Source organism: Megalopta genalis, chromosome 2, assembly GCF_051020955.1.
Source record: "Megalopta genalis isolate 19385.01 chromosome 2, iyMegGena1_principal, whole genome shotgun sequence".
Taxonomy (NCBI): domain Eukaryota; kingdom Metazoa; phylum Arthropoda; class Insecta; order Hymenoptera; family Halictidae; genus Megalopta; species Megalopta genalis.
Window position 1 is genome coordinate 15,994,028 of NC_135014.1, and position 22,302 is coordinate 16,016,329.

General features: G+C 37.5%; 1 protein-coding gene across 2 annotated transcripts in view; it reads right to left on the reverse strand.

The window, feature by feature from the left end:
• Window positions 1-260: 260 nt before the first annotated feature.
• The window catches only part of LOC117219271 (uncharacterized), a 69,244-nt gene continuing 47,202 nt past the window's right edge, over window positions 261-22,302 (reverse strand). For both annotated transcript variants that reach the window (XM_033468270.2, XM_033468271.2), the window contains exons 2-6: window positions 18,108-18,310; window positions 12,425-12,560; window positions 3,056-3,189; window positions 1,234-1,468; window positions 261-808 (exon numbers count right to left, since the gene is read on the reverse strand). In XM_033468270.2, the coding sequence (XP_033324161.2) occupies window positions 732-808; window positions 1,234-1,468; window positions 3,056-3,189; window positions 12,425-12,560; window positions 18,108-18,310 (785 nt within the window). In that variant the 3' untranslated portion in view covers window positions 261-731. The remainder of the gene's footprint in view (window positions 809-1,233; window positions 1,469-3,055; window positions 3,190-12,424; window positions 12,561-18,107; window positions 18,311-22,302) is intronic.

Here is a 22,302-nt window from a genome sequence, read left to right on the forward strand (position 1 = left end):
CTCGTATTCTGAAATTGTCAATAAATATTACGAGTGGCTTTTTAAAAATTAAACAGTCGCCCGTCATGTTTGCACGAATTTTTACGCGGATCGATTGTATTTTTGAAACTCCCTGTTTAGCATAGTATTGCATGCGTTCTACCTATTTTGAATGTTATTTCATCTATCCGAATATGCGCGGTACAATCATTTACAATAAGTGTTATTTATTCGGATAGGAGAGGCTGGTGGAGAGGTGTGAATAAATGACCAGACAAGGATAACGAAGGTGAGTTATTTATTCTTTTACTCAAAATTTCATTCCCAAATAATAACAGCTTTCACCTAGAAATGTTATAAGATACATTTCTGTAGCTATAATATTACAGAAGAGGTATCAAAATCATTCTCGGAGGATAGAAAACACGGTTGTAATATCGTTGAAATAATTTCGCGAATACCTGCTGCGGTGTATCCTCAATCTAATATGTAATATTATGACATATTAATCAGATTATAAATTCATCTCGCTTGCGACGAGATTGCGTGTGGGTCGCAATTACACGTAGATAATTCGCTAAATTTTTATCCTATTTACACGAATAACATACGGTCGATATTTATGTTAACGAAAGATTTCTTTCTCCCTCCTCGTTCCCCTCCATCGCACTTAATTTCAAAATTTTACAAACAATTCCCCCATCTCCGGTACAGTCACATCCACAAAACTCGAAATTCTCAGTTCATCGATGTTATCTCAGATTGCACATTAACAACGTGACTGCGACATTAAAATAGAACCATCCTTCAATGTGTTTCGCTGCGCTGCCTGCAATACAAAACAGAGAAACGTGAGTACAGTTCGCATGTACAATAATTTCGCCCTAATTCGACCTCAGATTGCGCAAAAAAATGAACAATTTAGGAATAGGAGATACGATTATTCGAGCCTCGCGGCTCGTCTTTATAGTTACCGATTGTCAATAACTATAAAAGCGAGACGCAAGGCTCGAATAATTATATTATTATAAATAATATATTATTATAAAAGGCTCTTCCTCCCAAATCGTCCATTTTTGTGCGCAATCTGAACACGAATTAGGAAGAAATTGCTATCTCTTTTCATCATTTTCAATCGGTTGGTCCGTGATTTGGTTTATTCTTTCATCTTTATTACAGTGAAATTTTCATAACAGCGGCATCTTTATTATTATTATTTTATCTCGAAGATAGAGCACGATTTGCGGAACGTACCAATATGGGAAGATTCTCGTGTTCCTAAAACGGATGCCAAACGTGGCCGTTCCTCCATTAAATCGACAGAGGCTTCTTTTTTATACAAATGAAAGACTTTGGCGTGGCAAACCACGTGTAATCTGCCGTTACCAAAACTATCTGGTATTATCTCGAAATCCAGTCCTGCGATAGTCATTCGTTGCTGATTGTCACCAAGTTTGTCCGTCATGTTCACCGTGAAACTAGCATTCACCTGTAACAGAAAATCACTTTCAACGTTCAACGAAGTCCAAAGTATCTTGTATAGGCATCGACTGAAATAAGGGAGCTATTATTCACTTTTGTTATCTATCATAATAGCGAAGTAACATTTAATAAACGCAACAGCATTTAGTATTAATCCAATAGTGTTAAAATAATGAACCTGACCATCTTTAAATAGGCATCAACTGAAATAAGGGAGCTATTGTTCACTTTTGTTATCTATCATAATAGCGAAGTCACATTTAATAAACGCAACAGCATTTGGTATTAATCCAATTGTGTTAAAATAATGAACCTGACCATCTTTAAATAGGCATCAACTGAAATAAGGGAGCTATTGTTCACTTTTGTTATCTATCATAATAGCGAAGTCACATTTAATAAACGCAACAGCATTTAGTATTAATCCAATTGTGTTAAAATAATGAACCTGACCATCTTTAAATAGGCATCGACTGAAATAAGCGAGCTACTATTCACTTTTGTTATCTATCATAATAGCGAAGTAACATTTAATAAACGCAACAGCATTTGGTATTAATCCAATAGTGTTAAAATAATGAACCTGACCATCTTTAAATAGGCATCGACTGAAATAAGGGAGCTATTATTCACTTTTGTTATCTATCATGATGGCGAAGTAACATTTAATAAACGCAACAGCATTTGGTATTAATCCAATAGTGTTAAAATAATGAACCTGACCATCTTTAAATAGGCATCAACTGAAATAAGGGAGCTATTGTTCACTTTTGTTATCTATCATGATGGCGAAGTAACATTTAATAAACGCAACAGCATTTGGTATTAATCTAATAGTGTTAAAATAATGAACCTGACCATCTTTAAATTTCACTTCCCGTTCTTTCGCATTTTTCTTCTTGTACCTGATGTTCCTATTCTATTAAAATAACGACCGTGTTCGATTTGGATATTTATTTCCGCGCTTCGTTAGCCTCTTTACAACGCGCAGCATTCCGCCTCTTCCTTTCACAGAATGCTTTTTTATAGAAAGCATTTTAGCGATCAAATCCGGTGATCGTAGTTTTGACAGAGATTCTCCACCGCGAATAATCCACCACTTACAGAAGTATCTTAATGCTTCCCGTAATGCTTTTCCTAACTGCTGTGCATAATGGCCAGGCCATCAAGTTGGTCCCACATTATAATATCACTGTCTTTATACAGTATCTTCTATTGAAATTGATAATATCCCTGTCGCAAAAGATCAACAATTTTAATTCTTCAACCGTTCGCCGAAAAGATTTTAATTGCACGACTATTCCTAACAACTCGCCATCTTCGATAGACACGAGTATAATTAAAAATTGTAACGCACAGCCATGGTAAAACCAGAAGTAGAAGTTATTAGAAAAATTACTTCGGTTATTTCAGGACTCTGTCTCTGGACGATACGCATACGCACTGCTGAACGTTCGAAACTTTTAATTCTAGAATGTTCGATAAACTTGAAAATGCGGGCGAAGTAACGAAAATATTGATCGTTATAATAACGACAGCTAATCGATACCAGCGTACCCACATTCTCCGAAAGTTTATGCATCCATCAACCTACCGGCACTCCATTGACAGTCCACGTCACATTTGCTGGTGGGTTTCCCGAAGGAACAGTACAGTTTCCGCGAACAGTGTCACCGACAGCGTAACGTTGCTTCTCCACTCTAATTTGGGGGTCGCCCTCGGGAAGACCTAAAATACATTTCACATTTATCCCGTAACAACTTTTCATTTCGCCTGATCCGTAATTAATAATATTTTCATTTCGTTTTAACGCGACGTCATTCGCGAATAGACCAAAGAATTTATATAAGCAATTAAAACGTTTCCTCTCTTGCGATTCTGTTGCGTCTTTCTTCGTTCGTTTCATAATGATAAATAGATCTTACACATGACTGGCGGCTATGATGCGCCATTCAAATCTGCTATACACACAGCAATGTTCATATATCACCAGATATTTGTCTGAATTTCATAAATTGCTAAAAACTTAAATGTGGTATCGGTAAATGCGCCTAATTTCATATAAACGAAATAAGAACGATAATTTACAATCTCTGGCAAAATCTATTCGAACACCAGTGAAAACGTGATAACTTGTAAAGGGTGGTAAGAATATGTAATATAATATAACATATGATACATAAATATAATATAATAATATATTATAATAATATATATAATAATATATAATAATATATATAATAATATATAACATAATATATAATATAATATAACATATGATATATAAATATAATATAATAATATAATATATATATATATATAATATATATAATAATATTTAATATAATATAACATATGATATATAAATATAATATCGTCTCGTTTGACTTTATAACACAATGTGGTCAGAATATTTGAAACTTTCGTTATTTAACTGACTATTATAATATGCAGTCTAAAGAAAAGTCGCACAATGCCCACTTATGAGTAGGTCCGTCGACGGCGCACCCCTCATGAAAGTTGCATGCTGACCTCTATTTCCGGCAATATGCGCGTACCTTAAATTACGTAACTGGGGGTATGAGGTCTTTTTTTTCTGGCAATTGCTGCATTTTATATGTGATTCCGCCGAGAACAGTGGGTCGAGGATGTAGAAACGGATTTGTTCTTTACAGCTCCGTCGTAAAGCAACATTTCCAAATATTAAGATTTCGGCTGAATTTTTCCCGCATGAATTCATAAGAAATCAAACATATCATTGATTCTTCTATACGTTTCTGTTTGGAGAATTTACTAAAAATATATTATTTTGTCACGTACAAAGTACGGAGGATGTTTCGCAGAGATGTAGAATAAAATTTCTTTACAGGAAAATCAAGTTTCGGAGCTCGTCTTCGGTGCATAGCCGAAGTAGAAACGGTAAGTCATGAACAGACACGTCAGCCGTCAGTAGCAAGTGCACTTTATGCACTTTTAAACTCGCTCTTCTTGAGAAAGGAGGCTCGTAAAAAAAAAATTCAGTTCTCTATTTTCCGCTTACAGTAGTACGTGACGTCGTGTGCGACTAATTCGTTCCTAATTGCCTCTGCATTTTGAGCAGTAATTCAAAGCATGTCTGAAAATATTTTATATATTGCATTTCATTTAATTCATTTATTCGCGGGAGAAAAGTCTTCAGTACAAGAGAAGCTAATAACGTAGGCAAAACTGAAATAAAATTTGTACAAAAGAAACTACTACCACTTACAAAGGATAGTCAAGTGTTTATTGTACAATATGATAATTTTATAATTTGTAAGGATTGTTCAATTAAATCCGTTTTTGCGCGTGCGCAGTTAGCATGATTAATCATCCTATATCCGTAATTTTTCTTCTATTATTATCATAGTCTCGTGAGTCGAAAGGCATGGAACAACCATTGCGTCTACCGGGAATGCAAATAAATATGTTACAAAAAGCACGATATAATTCTTCTTCTCGATCCAATATATTTATAATTATTGGATGATAGGATCACAGAATTTGTAGTCATATATTCGTTAACACTTTCATCGAACAATCTCAATCAAGCACTATACGCGGGCCACTTCTATATTTTCAACAATACCTGGAAATGTCTCGAAAAGTATTTGACGCGTTATAAAAAGCATCGATTCTGATTTGATAAATTTGCAATTGTCGGCTGACGCGATGAATAATGTTACGGGGCGGATTTGTCTCCGTTCCCCAGTAGATAGCTTTAGTATTCTCATCAAACAGTTGTATAATACCGAGGCTATCTTGATACCGTATTTCGTGCTCTTCATTTGCTGCCAGTGATTTCCCTTGGTGTTTTCGTAGTCTGCCATTTTAATACGAAATATATCTGCTCCCTCTTCCATTTAGATCATGAAATGAGGCGCCGCGGTTGTTGCGCCCGAAAATTCGCTTGGGTACGTGGAATTAGTTTACTTCGATTCTCCGTCGATAAAATCATCGACTTTCAATTTCGATGGCTCCGCGCGTTCTCGCGTGACCACCGCTCCGGCCCCGAGTACCATTTCATAATCGATAACACGGAGAGGGATTCATAAAAAAAAAAAAACACAAACGGCGCACGTTTTTGCGTGCACTTTTTAGCGGGCGATTTATGGCCAAGATCCGATATGGAGAGATCCGTGGACTCGATACGGTGCACTGAAATTCTTTTCCTCGAAAATGAAGGCACGTTTGTAAAAAATTTTATTCCGCCGAACCTCCCCGCGCGGCGTTCATGAATATTCATTCGTTTCCAGATTGCACCGGCAATAATAAATCGCTCTGAAGAGCAATTTTGATATCGGCCGAACACCGCGATGATAGCACATCAAAAATTATTTTCATGAAAGACTTCCATCGATAAACGTGCCGCGTACAAACGAATATTCGAGGCGAGTTATTTAAAACAGCACGTCCGGCGAAATTTGATGGTTACAACGTTACAACGGGGCTCGTTGAAAAATGGTCTTATTCACTTTTATCCGCTGGCCATCGATTGTCGGTTGCTTAACCAGATAAATTAAGCGTACGGAATAAGAATTATGCGACCTACATGGAAGCAAGGGAAGAGATGTATAGTATAAGATATCAAGGAATTTTTCGTTGATAAGATAAGCGCACGAAATATATGAAACTTGTGGGGGAGAACTACCACGAATGGGTAATTAATTACCATTATCTCAAAAATTGTGAGTCTTTCTATAATAAAATTATACTTGTTCTGAAACTATATTGTGCGTATCGTTTTTCAAAAAATTAATAATAAAGCATGCAAACGTAGGAGAAAGTTATTGACACTATGCATTCTTATAGTAAAAGAACTGATCAAGATCTGAATGTTTCAAACTAGAATTACATAGACCATTTATTTATCCTGTCCTAAATAAAAGTCTCGTTCATGGCTTATTTGATAAATGGCCGTTCAGTACTTATTTAACAGCAAACTGAATTTTATCGTGAGACCCTCGGATCCATTTTGATTAGACAACTTAGGATTAAGAAATGAGTTGTATCATCCTAAGAAATACATTGCAAAATCTGAAAAAAAAAATGGAACGTTGACAAGAAAATAATTACATTGTTTGAATCTGATTTTTTGGAATAATCCAATGCTTGATACAACCTACATGCTACACACAGATATGTTGAAATAATTAATGACAACTATTCGTAGTGGTTACGACTCTAAATAAAAAGAAATTGGAAATAGCATGTTCCAGATCGTAAAAGTGATCTCCACGGAAGGCTTCGCGAACGTTCACGTTACAACGGGGATGAATGGGGTCGTGATCACTGCGAGGTCAAAGGTAAGCGAGCATGTTATCCGGAACCGCCAGGTACGGAAGGCAATAAAATGCCGGTGCCCTAGGAAAACGCTGATTGGGCGATGGGCGTCGCGGGAAGAATATAAAAAGTTCTCTTTTTGCAAAAAACAAACTAGTTGACTTCGGTTAGCCGAGCTATCAAACCCTGCTTCGAAGCTTACGAGTTTCCGGAAGTTTCTAGGCTGACTCATGTCAAGAGCAACATTGATAGCTTCCGAACTTATGGAAACAGCTATTACAATTTTGTCATGTGCTGACAGGAATTTGTAATTAATGCGAGAATATTCGACGTTACGTTTGTGAACTTCAATTTACAAAGATCCGGATAAAGTTATTTAAATATACTTCACCGTGGTCTGTGCATTGCTTGAATATAAATTGTTCTTTAATACCGTTTTGGCTCGGTGAAATTTGACTTACAAAAGTGGCAGTCAAATTATAATATAAATTAGTCTTTGATTTCACTCTGCTTTATTCTTTTATTGACTATTCACATTTTCCTTCATTGCCATTGTAATTATAGAATATGTTGCAACCATGTCCTTTTTTTTATCGAACATATATCAGAAGAATGCTAGTTTTTATTATAAACAGGATTAGTCTTCGTCGTTCTAGGTATGAAATAATAATTGTAACAGAATGCAGACAGCATGATTCGTAAATGGTCTCGACAGGATTTTGTGGGAGAAGAAGAACGAACCACTTCTTCGATTTAATGGTCTTTTATTTGACAAGACAAAACAGTAGTACCCAACAGGAGTACCTAATTGTTTCCGGGCGATTTTGAACCTTTGTGGAAATTCTGTTCTGTTCATGGCATCGGTCAATACGATCATTAGCTGAAGTTCAACAGTTCCAGGAGAAATTCGAACTACCAATTCTACCACCTGTACACGGGAGTTCCTGAATGGTCACTCGACCGAGCACCAACCGTGTCTAACAAAGTTTAACTTCGAATTTAAGTATCTTTTATTTCGGAATCAATAGCTTCTCACGATTGGAAATCGAACGTGTCTTTATAAAAGTATAATCGCTTCGTTTCAATAGGAATTAATTTCATACGGTATTCGCTCTTTGCAGTACAATGTGTGCACAGGATCTTCCATCGATTGTGCGGGTTAAAATTATAGTGGCGTAAGTCACATTTTCCTCATTGTGAGAAACACGGAGCGATATTGTTTATCAACATGTGCATTGTTTACTGACCAAATTTATTACTAATGTAATTTCGAGTTGAGTTTTTATTTATACTAACTTTATCATTTCTTTCACTTGTCGATGTAATATTTTGGCGTGTGCAAATTACATTTTAAGACATAAGTCAAGGTTTTCGAAAATGTCTTCAGCTCCATGATTCTAACCGAACTCAATCGTGTTCACTTGAGATGCAATCATTATTTGCGACAATTAACGTACCAGCGATTAATATTTTTAAGAACGTCATCGGAAATGTTGGTTACACGACCAATTTTTATACTTTGGACTTATAAAATAGACGGTATCAATCTCTAATAGCTGTTAGAATTTTTAATAAAAAGTTTCACAAATGTTTGTACTGTCACTTCAAACACGCGTCATTATACACACAAAGTTTCAGTCGATCAGATTCAGTCGTTATCCTGAAATCAATACCCAGACATTGTCCTGAAAATCGCATCATCGAAAGCTGCTTTCCCGTCGTAACGAACTCAAGGAAGTCTATAAGCTCCGAAGCAGTTCTCGGTCGGTCTAGCATAACCGTGTCTCACATGGGCATGAACGTGCAAGGGTTGATGTCGATATAAAAATTCAGGGAGCTCGCGAAGCCTCGACTATTATTGTATAATCGTGGCTAGAGTGTGTCTCGCTAGGCGAGCCCGTGGCGAGATGCTCCGTATACATAACACGTGATGTACATATATCGCGAGCGATCATTATACCGTCCGCAGAAGGCAGTCAATTTCCCTTTAGCGGCAGTGGGGACTGTCAAAGAATTGTCTGGCTTCACCTGAATGACTTCCGCCATGCATCCGAGCACAGTTCGTCCCCATCGTCGATGCAGCTTTCAAGGACACGGACTCGTGGTGGCTGAGGATTATCATTTCGTACGTGTCTCTGGTAATATTGTGGATGCGGCCGATCGTCCCGTCTGGTGAGAATGGAGAAAACGAGGGGGAGAGAGAGCAAGAGAAACCGGGAGAAAGGGAGGGAGATAGGGGGATCCGAGGTGTACAAGGTAGGATTCGAAGGCTCGATTCACTATCGAGCTTTTACGAGCGATCCGTGATCGGAAAGGAGAGGCAATCGCCTCGTTCCTTCAAAGAGGAATCGCTACGGAGGCTGTGGCGTCGTTAAGTTGACGCTCAACGAGAGTACGAGATGGTGGGAACAAAACTTGATGTTCTACCCTCTATTCCGCCAGTCTCTTCTCCACGCGTTCCCTCATTTTCTTTTGTTGCGTCACTGCCTCCCGGTCCTTTCAATCTATGGCAATTACGGTGACAACGTCGCGCTTCATACGGCAGAACTGTTAGGCCCACCGGCAAGTTCTGTCCGATAATGTCATTGCAAATTTCGATAGGTGTGCACGTGTTCATTTGAGACGTATATTTTTGAAAAATGTTACTCACAAATTGCCGTCACGCTGGCAAGAGGTCGTAAGTAACGGCGGAAATTATATTGTACGATAAATATTACTAAATTTATGAGAAATCTATTATTTCCTTTCATTTCTTAAACGGACAGAACTTTACGATTGACCTAATATTAGTCGTAATAACACCGTCCAATTAATTATCAATTATTTCGTAAAAGAATATAATTAAAGAATATAATTAAGTTAATAAAAGAATATAATTAAGAATATAATTAAGTCTATAATTAAGACTAGAGATATTCTCGTAATCGAAAGTTTCGATCGCAGAATAAGTGTCTCGCGAGCTGAGGGAAAACGAGAAACGCTTTAGGAAATGTAAATTTCACTCTGACAGTCAAACTTTCAGTTATAGACATTTTTCCAATCCTGGTTAGAGAAGCACTGCAAATGTTTCTTACACGGAACAATTCTAAACAGTGTCCTAAACTTAATGGTATATTGTATGGTTGATTGTTAAGGAACAGATGTTTAATAAAAATGTACTTTGTTGTTAAATAATTTTAATAAATTGAGCAGAACGTAAGAATATTGTTAAAATCTCTTAGCGAGTCCACCGTTATTGGAGAATGAGTCACGCAGTGCAGACACATCTTTATCATGGGATCTTTCGGCGGATAAAGCAATATAGCCGATTTCTTCATAAATGAACAACAGATTGCAGCATTTATATTGACCATTTGATGACCATTGACCATAAGAAAACAAGAATAAAATAAATGAAATAAAATGATCAAATATTAACATTAATTTTGATGTTTGAATGATTAATAATAATTCTTTATTTAATTACAATAAAATACAATACTTTTCATTATTAGCGGCATTGTTATATTTTACCGGCTAATTTGCAGAATCCCCATTTATCTCAAGTTTAAGGTCAACGATCTTACACTGATTGGCTCCTGAGCCGTCCATGTTCGAAGTGAGCACGAATTCATCTCGGAAAATAATCGGTTCGTGAACGGTGTCTCGCTCGCTTGAAAAATTACTTGAACCTGTTTCAATATCCTTAATTTTATCTCGTTGCATTCAGGCGAGTATGCACTACGGTCAAAGCACAACAAATTGAAAAACTTGAAGAGCCGTCTTTATGAATTTCTTAAGGATTGAGAGCGACAGGGAAGAGCGATGTTCAGCGAGTCGAGATCCACAAGAATGACTTATTGGAACGTAAAATAGGCGTTGGCCTGTGTAATTAGAGGGGCGGGCCTCGCTGAAGGATTGGAATCACGGATCCGCAGAAATATACCGGGTCGAGATGAGGTCCTCGATTCGTCGCGGATATACCGTATGCTTAGTTTCCAACTAATTCGTCGTCTGCATTGAAAACTAACAGTGCGTACTAATGGATCAGCTTGGCGAAAACCGGGCGCGCGCGGCTCTGAAGGGGGCTGGGGCTGTGTTTCACTGAAACGGGGCTGGTAATTATCGGTAAGTCGGTTAAGAGAGTCGCGGAACATGGTCGAGACGAGATGATAAAATGAAAGACGCGAGTTTGGTCGTTTAATGAGACTAAGTGACAAGGTTCTGCTACCGCATTTTGTTTTGTCCGGAGCATCGTTCCCGGTTTCAATGAACCTGCGCCTACATTCAGACGAACAAAAGCGGCGAAAATCTGTCGATGGGATATAGCATCAACAATCGTATGTTTCACGTCTCAGTTGTGAAATGATTTGTGCATGAATGATCACCGATCTGAAAATAGTACTGCGAGGTCCAAACTTTTTTCAACGTTGGAATAATATTTTTGAATTTCTACTGTAACTTTGAAGTCGCTAGTGATTGATCAATGGTTTTATTTCAATTCATTTTCAGCCACAATGCGGTGTGTTGTATTACAGTGTCTTTTTCATAATCGAGGATATTATGCATTGAAGTGTTAAAACGTTACTTTATGCATCAGAGTAAATTGGTCATTTTTATAAATTGAACATTCGTTGTTAATTTATATACAACTACATATACCGAGTACAAGTTACAGTGACTCGAATTAATATTTGGATACCTTTTAAATCAGAGTAAGGTTTTGTAACAGTGGACGGAATTACTTGTATTTTTTTGAGATGTTAGAGAGACTAATTTACTAAGCAATGTTTATAACATTTTTGTTAAAAACTGCGATTGGTTGGAATGAAAGAAGAAATAAGGAACGCGCGTATTTTAACTTTTTTATCTGTGGTTATAACGAAAATTTAAACAATGCCTTTGTAGATCTCTGTAACTTAAATGCATGTTGCAAAATTTCATCGAAATGAGTTGACGTTGTCATGACCCGCGAGTTTTTTATCTTCATTGTCGTTATACATAATAGCAAAAGTTATTAAAAGATATTCTAGTTATTATACAATAAACTAGTCCCTCTAACATCTTCAAAAAATTCAAGCCATTTCGCTGAATTTGGAAAGAATTATTCTCTTTTAAGAGGTGCTCCAATATAAAAATGCCAGACCGTAGAACGTTTAAGGCAAATTGATCAAATTTCACGCGATAAGAATTATGCGCCGGTTTATAGAATAAAATAAAATGCAGTAAAAGGAGCACTTAATCAACGGAACGTGTTCAACGGCCAAATTATAGACATAAGTGCTGTTAAGTGGATAATTTGCATGTCGAAAGAAACTTGAGTTTGCGAACCGAGGCCTTATCGCATTATCCGAGCTCTCTTTACATTTTGATACACAAATGGCAGCTGATCAGTTTCTTCAGGATCTGCTTGAACGCGGTTTTTGTCTGCGGAACTAGTTGGTAATAGCAATTCTGTTTAACAATGAGGTACGATAATATCGAATATCGTCCGCAAGAAGCGCAAGAGCAAAAACATGTAACCTCGTAAAGGATACGACTAGAGTAATTCGATAGCGTTTCTTTCTACTTGCCTCGCGGGCTAGACAAGTTCTTGTCAGGCTCGTTTAACAGCTTCGATCGGTGTTACATTGTTCAAATATACGTTATTTAGCGGTGCAAAAAGTAGGGTTGCGATACTTACTGACCACGTACATGTAACCAATAACGCTTAGAGTATTAAACGACGGCGAATCACCAGAGACCTCGCAACGGTACTTGCCGGTGTGATTTGGCTGCACGTCCTTTAAAACTACTCGATGGGCGTCACTCTGATTCTTCTGGAATGTGAATAAAATACAGTGTTAACGCTGATTGCGAAAATTAGATTCCTCGACGTCTTGTCCCAAGATCATTAACACTCATTACACCGCGAATAAATTCCAACGATCTACGCGTAAATGTGGCAATAATTTCGAATCTGAATTCATTAAAATATCTTCGAAGAGTACTCTTCCATGATTTTATTCAGGCGTTAGATCCCAATTTGCCGTGATTGCTGGACTGCTGATTCCATACGTTCACGATTATATGTGATCATCCAATACAGAACAGTGCAAACTTAAGAGGAATTTATGATTAATGAATTTCTTTTCAGGTCCCGTTTCTCGAGATAGCTCCAGACCATTTTTATCTTGCATAACGATCTAATAATAACGCAATCTCATTATTAAAGTGCACATTTTATGCTTGTTCGTGTAACTGAAATAAGTATAGTGGCCCACAAAAGTGTCCGTACACCTTTTCAGACGCAATTACTTTATTGAAACTGGACTAAGTGACTTGAATTTTGTTTAGATTATAGCGTTTAGATTGTTTCTTTTTGTCATCCCAAGTAATAACAAAATTTTCAAAAAAGTATCATCTAAAGAAAATTCAAGTCATTTAGTTGTGCTTTAAAATAGTAATTGCATTTTAAAAGGTGTACGAACACTTTTGCAGGCCACTCTCGATGGAATATAAGAGCGAGGAAACACTGGAAGCATTAACGAATTGATCAAAATTACTGAATTTCCAATTACTGTTCCTTGCAAAAGATCCAAAAAAATGTTGTTTTGTCTAGAAATCCGCAGTCCCGCAATTATTACCGGCATGAAAATTCTAGGGATTAACTAAGAGAGCAATTTTCGTGCCAAAAATGTTTTCGTAATCAAGCTAGAGCAGCACGGAGGGAAATTCCTGCAATAGAAGCATACTTTTCCCTAGCGTTCTCGATGCAATTTCATTTAATTTAGCATCCATGACTGCTGTATAGTACGAGCAACGGCAACTCATGCACCGTGTATTGCAAATCGATTGCACTTACGTGTTCGCTTTGACATATCCTCGAGCATTTACTCCTCTGCGAGACACAATACTTCGAGACACAATAATTAATTACGAGTGCCGATTTCAGCGTACAAATCACACAATGCATTCCGACATAGTTTACGATGTCACAGAGCCCCGATACGAAGATACACGTAATTGAAATTCGATTCGACAAATGTTTCCGCATTCCTACTCTTTTTTTCCGGATGCAATAAAAAGGGAACATGTTTCCCAGTTTGCGGAAAAATCTATTCGTTATTACAAGAAATGTAAGCACACGTGCAATGTTAAATTTGGAACGCAATTAACGGAAATGTGTATACATATTTGTTAACAAGTTATTCCAGAAAATTTGTTTCGTTCCATTCGTATAAACTTTCATTACAAACATTTTATGAAAGTTTGAACATCGCCAGTCGTACGAAATTCGTTCTAAATGAATTTTCGAAACCGTATATTACCGATCGTTTCGGAAACAAATCAAATTGATTCAATCTGCACCAGGTTCGTAAAATTCAATATCGTACGAAGCTTTTAAAATGGTAGCCAGAGTTTAATGCGAAAGCGACTCGAGTAGTAAGGAGTGCATTAAACAATGTTGTATCTCTTTTAGCTAAATTTAGAGATAACAAAGCGAGAACACACATTTCGAGTCAGAAATCGAAAGATGTCCCATTAAATTGAATAGGCAAAAAACGGATTTACACAACTTTCACATTAAAAGGCAAACGCGCGCGCGCGCGCCCGCACATTCATTACACACTTTTGCACATTCTTGGGAAGCCGTGTACGGAGATTCCCGATTTTTCGAAATCTTATTAAACCAGTCCGAGTGAACTGGAAATAGCCGGAGATAACAGCGCAATATAAAAACGCGTTCTGCACTCGGCCGGTACTATTTTCGAATCCAGGGTCGCGATTTAATGACTCCACATTCCGCATTTTACAAACACGTCGAGTGAGGGATTATGTTCTAGGACTTCTTTGTATTCTTTTTTTCTCGCCGCCGGTAAACGCCCGTCGCGATTTATCGGGTCAGATCTGTGTGTCTGTCCTGCTAGTAAAATCTAATTGGAAAAGTATTACGTGCGTGAGAGGTCCTCACGTTGGCCGGCCGCGTTCGATCGGCGCACGCGTGCACACGGAATCTGCAGCCACGCGAAGTCTTTAACACGTTTTTGACCCGGCCACGGGGTGCGCATTCGAACTGCGAATTTTCTGACGCGCGCGTTACCCTTTTTTTTCTCTCCTTTGCCACCGGCACGCCAGCCGGTGCTCCAGGTAACACGCAAACAGCGTGCGCGCTCTTCTTTGTAGATGGATCCAATCGATAGCCACGGTCAACTACGACACGCTGTAATTTGTAACGGCGAATTTGCTCGGAACACAGCGGCCCAAAAACTATTTGAACTCGAAATTTCGAAAAATTGCCGACCTTTGAACTGCTGCAATTCCGTAAGATAGAATGGTACGGCTGTGAACCTGCGCTAGTTTCAAAGCATGATGTTTCTTTTTTTTCGTACAATGGTGTACTTCGCCTCGAAAACTAACCAAAAATCGTATAAATAAATCTCGAGATAGTGCGTAGCTTTTCTTTCATTTTATTCACTTTCGCAGTGTTATGTTTCGTTCAAAGCGAAGAGTTTTTCCGTTAACTGTTCTTTCTTGACACGTTCGAAAATTAATTTTTACGCCAATCAATTATGTCTTCCTAATTTCATTGGAAGGAATCATTTCAACGAAGAATGAGATCAACTTATTGAAATCCGTAATTACGCAAGAAAATTTGTATTCGTGTAAAATGATATAAACAAACGTATAATATCTAAGAATATTTACATTATCGTTTCATTGCCGAGTGTTTTTGTTCTCACGTAAATGAATAAGGTAAATTTGGCCAGTTTTTGAGGCCGATTATTGCGATGCTACATCGATCAATTTCTTCTAAAATATTTTCGCATGAAATTGCCGATACGAGTCACATTTTCCTCGAGAACGGTACAAATTGCAACGTCTCTTAAAATCGTTAGAAAACTTTTTCTCGCGAGTCAATGTATTTCATAGCCTCGAATCAAAGCCTCCTCTTTACAACGGCAGCATAAAGTTCAATATATCAGTTTTCATAGTTATTTTATCGACCTCTGAATGGACAACGTAATCTAAATTTTGCAAGAATAATTGGAGCAACATACATTTTATTCCCGCGTTTCTCAGCGTTGATTCGCAAAGTAATCCGCGAAGTTAATACGATAGCGGAAGCCGCTGTGTCGTTAATAAACATCCGTCATATTAATCAGGATTTCTTCCGGACCGCGTAGTTGCAGCAACGACACGTATCGCACGATTGGCGATGTTTGCACACGCTTTTAGCAAATTAGAATGCGTGCCCCGATCGGAAATTGCATCGTTCGACCGAGCATTGACGGAATTCGGATGTCAGTCGTATCGTTTTATCTATTTTTTTTTTGCCAGTCCATTTGGAAGTATCGATCGAGCCGTTTATTATTTCTTCTTATGGTATTGCCGTGATGCATGCACTGTGCATGCACGTCCGCGAGCATAAGATATGTACCGCATTATCGACAATTGCATTTATGTTACTCTCGTTGAATCTATAAATCGCAATAAAATACAATCCCCGACGAGAGAACATTCACCCACGGGCAATAAAGCTCTCGGTCGTCGCGTTGCGTCGGCGTGCAGCTTGCCTTGTCTAACGAAATTTTGATTGAAAAATAAATAATGCGAATGTTTTCGGAATACTAAAATACTGGTTTTTTTGTTGCGACGAAAAGAAGTGTTCTAAATGGGGCTCGCGCGTAAATCATACCGCATACTTCGATATGTGGTTGACGTAAACGCGGTGATTTATTGCCATGAATATTTCGCGCGAGCTTTTGAAATATACGTGACGTCCAAATTTGTTTTAATAGTTCGGTCCGTGTGAAGAGCAGAAATTATTACATAGGCGTGAGCGATATGTATATACATATATATATATTTTTTACGTATATCGAATCACCATAGAAACGGTGTCAACTGTGTTATTTAATGAATGGGCAAGGAGCAAAAAAGAGCCAACGATTCTCGCGAAAAATATTGCCGACTGTATTTATGAGGCGAAGATTTCGTTCGAAACGTTTTATTCGGTTTGAAAAGTGTTCAGCGAACCGATTAACTGTGGTTTAACGAATGTTCAAGGAACGAGACGCAGAATGTAATTACTTCACGAAATATCAAAATGCAACGCTCAATTCGGAATTCGCTTTGTTCGTGCCAATTAATTTACCGTTTGGCAAAGAAGCATGGAAACGTAATACGCGAATGCTTACCGCGTTCGTTTCCATCTTTAATTACTTAAAAGTCACGTCGGCACATATTTTACCGGCTACAGCTATATAATAAAGTGAAGCATGAATGGCACTAACAAACTTCCACGCCCGGCGAAACTTGGGGAAATATAATCCGAGGGACTCACTTCTGTTCTCTCAGTTCTCGACGATTTCACGTCAGGTGCGAATGTAAAACGTGATTCGCAAAGGATCGCCTCGCAACTTTTAATAAGTAGGAAACTCCGGGGACATTTCTAGCGCGAAATAACCGGCTGACAATTCTCTGAGAAACGTGCAGCGGCTTATTGTCGTGCAATCTCGAAAATGTTTTTCTCCGGCAGCCTTCAATTGTTGGCTCCAATTTATCGGGGAAATGAGACGGACAACAATGAAAGTCATGAATTCTAAAAATCTGTGCGACATAAAAAGAATCACATTTTTATACAGCAAAAAATTCACCGAAATGTAGACACCCTAATTCACGGTAAAGATGTAATCTAAATTGAAGTAAATAAAACGTACTCAACGCTGAACCAACCGAGCCCTAAAAGTAACTAACATTTGCTACTTTACAACGATGAAGAGACTGAATTTATTTAGACTTTTCGCCATTTGTATTATAACGTATGCTTGAATAAAGGAATTTATTCAACGATTTTTTACGAAAGAGTTGATGCAATTTCAACAACTTTAACATGTTGACTGCCATGCCGTCCATATATGGGTGACGTAATTAATTGTCCATGTTTAAGAATTAATTTTTACGCTAATATATCCAGTATGCGAAATTTGGTCAAGACTTACAAAATGCAAGAAGATCGAAAGAGTATTCAGTATTGTGGAGATCTTAATTTTTCAACGTTTATTTCATTTAATAAATTACTTTGATATTGTGGGATTTTTTTCAGGTTGTTGGATTGGCGATCAAAGTGATTTAGTGTTGAAACCGACATGGCTACTGTGACACAATAAGTAAGAGAATGATTGTTTGAAGTACGAGGAAAATGATAAATTATCGTGGAGACGTGAAAATACGTGAAAGAAAATTTCACGGGGAAGATTGCTTAGCTTTTAAATGATCTAAAACTAAATTGTAATGAAATCTCACTAACACCGTAATAGCAGAAATTAGTAGAGAATGCGTTGCGATATTTCGAGTAATATTAATCGACGGCATGTACTTACAACAACTTTGAAACCCAAATCTCCGAAAACAGCAATCGGCGGCATCTCTTTCAGGATGTATCGAAAAAATTCAGGGCCCTTGTACCATTTCACTGTGTACAAAGTGTCCGACCCTAGATCGTATCTGCAACTCATATTGACGGTTGTGCCTGCTGCCACAGCCAATGGAATATCGATGGACACATTGCTAAGTCCACGAACGCCTGAAAATAAAATCGCGTTATTTTCCTGACAGCTCTGGAATTAACAGGTTGCGTTCTATACATATTTATTCGACTCGTTTATAAAACCATTGTGAAAGAGTCGATACGAGTTGTTTCATAAAATTCGTATGTTACATTTTTGCTGCACCGTTCAAATAAAAACGCCGCACATTGACCCCATTTTTCTGTGCGGATATGATTCTCGATTCAATAATAATTACTCGATCACTAATTTACCGTGTTTCAGATTCCAAGCGCTCCATATTCAGCCGTCAATTAATTTACCCGACATGAAATTTCACTTAATTTTGCTTTCCATCAGGGACGTACCGATAGAGCAAAGAATTTTTACAGTTCGCATATCTCAGCGTTGGTTTCGCGGGACATGACCAACCCCATCAATTATCAACCTGCTTTAAATAGAATGACAATATTAATATAATAAAAATAATAATAATGCATACCGCACATTCCTGTATTTTTATGGTAGTATTGATAGGTGTACGACAATATTACTTGAATTGAAGATTTTCTTATTAGAATTACTTTTTTTAAACGTTTTGTTAAACCAGTTGACTGGCATATAGCAATACTATGCTACAATCACACATCACATTTTTATATTAGGTCTATCGGAAAGTTCTGTCCGATAGTGTCACTTCAAGTTTCAATCCATATGCACATGTTGATTTGAGACATACATGACTATCTCTTTTTATCATTGCATTTACACACATGTACTCTCCTAAATAAACTGAAACAAAGATGTCTCGTGTCATTATTAAGTTAGACGCGATCGTGAAAACATGGCTACCGATGATAATGCCAGACCACATGCTGCTTTGGCGACTCGTCAGAAAATCGCAGAGCTAGGCTGGGAAATTCTGTCGCATCCACCGTACTCCCCAGACCTAGCACCCTCCGATTATCACTTGTTTCTCTCTTTGCAAAACTTTTTACAGGAACAAAAATTCAAAACTGAAGCTGATGTCAACCAAGCACTAGTTGAGTTCTTCGCCTCTAAATATAAATCATTTTTTAAAAATGGCATTTACAAGTTGCCATCACGCTGGCAAGAAGTCATAAGTAACGATGGAAAGTATATTCTACAATAAATATTATTCAATGTATGAAAATTGTGTTATATTTCAATTCAAAAACGGACAGAACTTTCCGGTAGACCTAATACTACACTGAAGCCGGGTTAATTGTCCTTAGCTTCCTTAATTGGAGTATAGAAAACCATATTAAAAGACCTCTGTTTTATCACAATCAGCTGCTATAAAAATTGAAATGTAGACGAATGGGAATTGGGAGGCTGTCTGACAGATGGTCCATACTACTTGAGGGTTAATAGGCACGTACAATTATTTGAATACCCAGGAAGTAGGAATTGAGATCATTGCCGAGGGTCACCGGCGACCAGCATTGAATACGCACGAATGCTTAATACGCACCCTGAATGGGCAAGAAACAAGCTTTCTTCAAACTGGAATCATGACCCTCTCCTTTCAACCGTGGATAAGTGGCGAGTACTTATCCTATGATAACTTAAACGGACAAGTGCTTAAGAAACTTTCTGCGTAAGCTTGGCAACGTCAGCGTTAACGTTAGCCGCCCTTGGGATTACCATCGCCGGAAGAAAATTGTGCGGTACGACAGGAAAAGTTTCGGCATTGGCGTCGACTTTTTAATACGTATCTCTCCGGAGAATCGCGTCGTTTACTGGCTTGCTTCTCGCAAAAAAATGTAAATTCTCGTTCCTCCTGATCTACTTGAACCACGTACAAAGGTACGAACCGTCGTTGTCGGTACGTGGTGCAACTATTTTAACACAAGATTTTAATCGCTGTTCGTTATTTATACAGTGTAACGTTGAATTTACATAGCAGCAATGATCGTTATAGCTATTCCAGTTATTCCTTTGATTTATTCGAGCCAACCGCCGCTATCAGAGACTGTGTATGTTGCTACGTTCTAAGAATTTTTAAAAGGTAAATAAATTGCTTCTCATCGTCAATTTCATTTATGCTATGTAACATCGAATCCGTTACATTCCAAGCCTAATTAGAATTATATTGGACAATGATGATGTATATAAATTTGAATACAAATGATCTACTGCTTCCAGTACAATCTGTTCGAATTCTTTCAACTTTTATGGCATTAGTTGAAGGAATAAGAATTCTAAATCATTACTAAATTACTGATATTACTATACTACTAATATTACTAAATAACTAACGCTATTAAATTATTAGAAACTAATATTACTAAATAATACATTTTCTGAGAAACGAATCGGCCTTTGTCGATTACTTTGAAGAATGAATTGACATCGTTGAATTCGTTGACAAATGAAACGACTAAGTTTATTTGATACAGGTTTCTGCACGCTGCGGACTACAGATTCTGGATAATGTATCGAATGGTGGCGCTTCTTTAGAGCGATAGTCACGCTTCTTCGACGTGGTGCACTTATTGTTGGACTTGCTGGAAGATGAATATGCAATGTGTATGCACGTGACGACGGTGTTTGTGCGCTAACGATAGAGGACGTGGCGAATACCTAGTTCAGTTATCGCCGACGGCCTCGCAAGTTTGTTCCTCGCGTGGACGTTTCGGCTTAGATAGGAAAAATATGTTGGAAGTTAAACGATCGCTCCGTGTCGTGGTCTCGCCGGATCATCGTGCGACGTACGTGAGTGGAACTCGTTACGGCGGACTAACACCACAATTTTCTCATTAATTAACAGCCTTTTTCTTCCACGATGATAAGTGCCGCAGTAATTACTTATAAGATGATACATGGCAAGCTTTCGCGGTAATAACGTAATTAATCTTTATACTTCACCCGGCGCAATTCGAACCTGTTTCTGTACCTAAATATACAACGCGCGGCTATTTCCAGGCGCAAAAACGACGATGCAAATTGCGTGTTAGTTAGGTGCGGACGTTCGTGATGTAAAACTAAATTTTTCATGAGAAATATGTCATTGTTGCTGAAATTACTCGAGCCGTGCATAGTTCTATACCCGATGCGATGGTGATTTATTATTAACACTGAACCTACCATGCCGGACGAAATGACCGGTCTTGCAGTGGTTATTTTTAAACTGTTGAAATTATCAAGGCACTTCCTTAGGAATCGATCGAACAAATTCATTTATTCCAGCTTACATCTTAATGAGAATGACAAAACAATGACGAAATAAAAATTTGCGTAATTAATTGCACGGAACAGAAATACGATAAGAAATGTATTTCTCCTTTTAATAATTTCAATAAATAATGAGTGCATATAAGGAAATTCTCTCAAGTTCTTCTAATGTCTGTATTGTTTGGTACTTCACGTAGTCAATTTTAGCATAAATGCATAAAATCTGCAGTCTAGTTTTCGTGTTCACAACATCCATAGGTACACTGGCACACAAAAGTGTTCGTACACCTTTTAAAATGCAATAACTATTTTGAAACTGAACTAAGTGATTTGAATTTTTTTTAGATGATAGAGGGACTGGTATACTGGACAATGATGAAAATGTCTGTTTAAAATTTTGCTATTATTTGGAATCACCAAAAAGAGTAAAAAACTCTCGTTTTTTTAAACTTTTTATCTGAGCCTATAACGAAAATTTAAAAAATGCCTTTCATAGATCTCGGTAATTTGTCTGAAAGATTTAAACAACTGCAGATTTCTTCCAGTTTTTGGCCAAAATAGTGATAAAACTGTGATTTTTGCCATCTTAAATTTGTTGTAACTCATAACAACGTCAACCGATTTCGATAAAATTTTCAGCATTCACGTAAGTTACCGTTTCTATCTACGAAAGACATTTTTCAAATTTTCGTTATAGGCTCAGATAAAATAGTTGAAAAACGAGAATTTTTCATTCTTTTTTGTCATTCTAAATAATAGCAAAATTTACAACAACAAAAAATATTTTAGTCATTGTCTAATGTACTTATGGGCCACTGTATATACACATGCA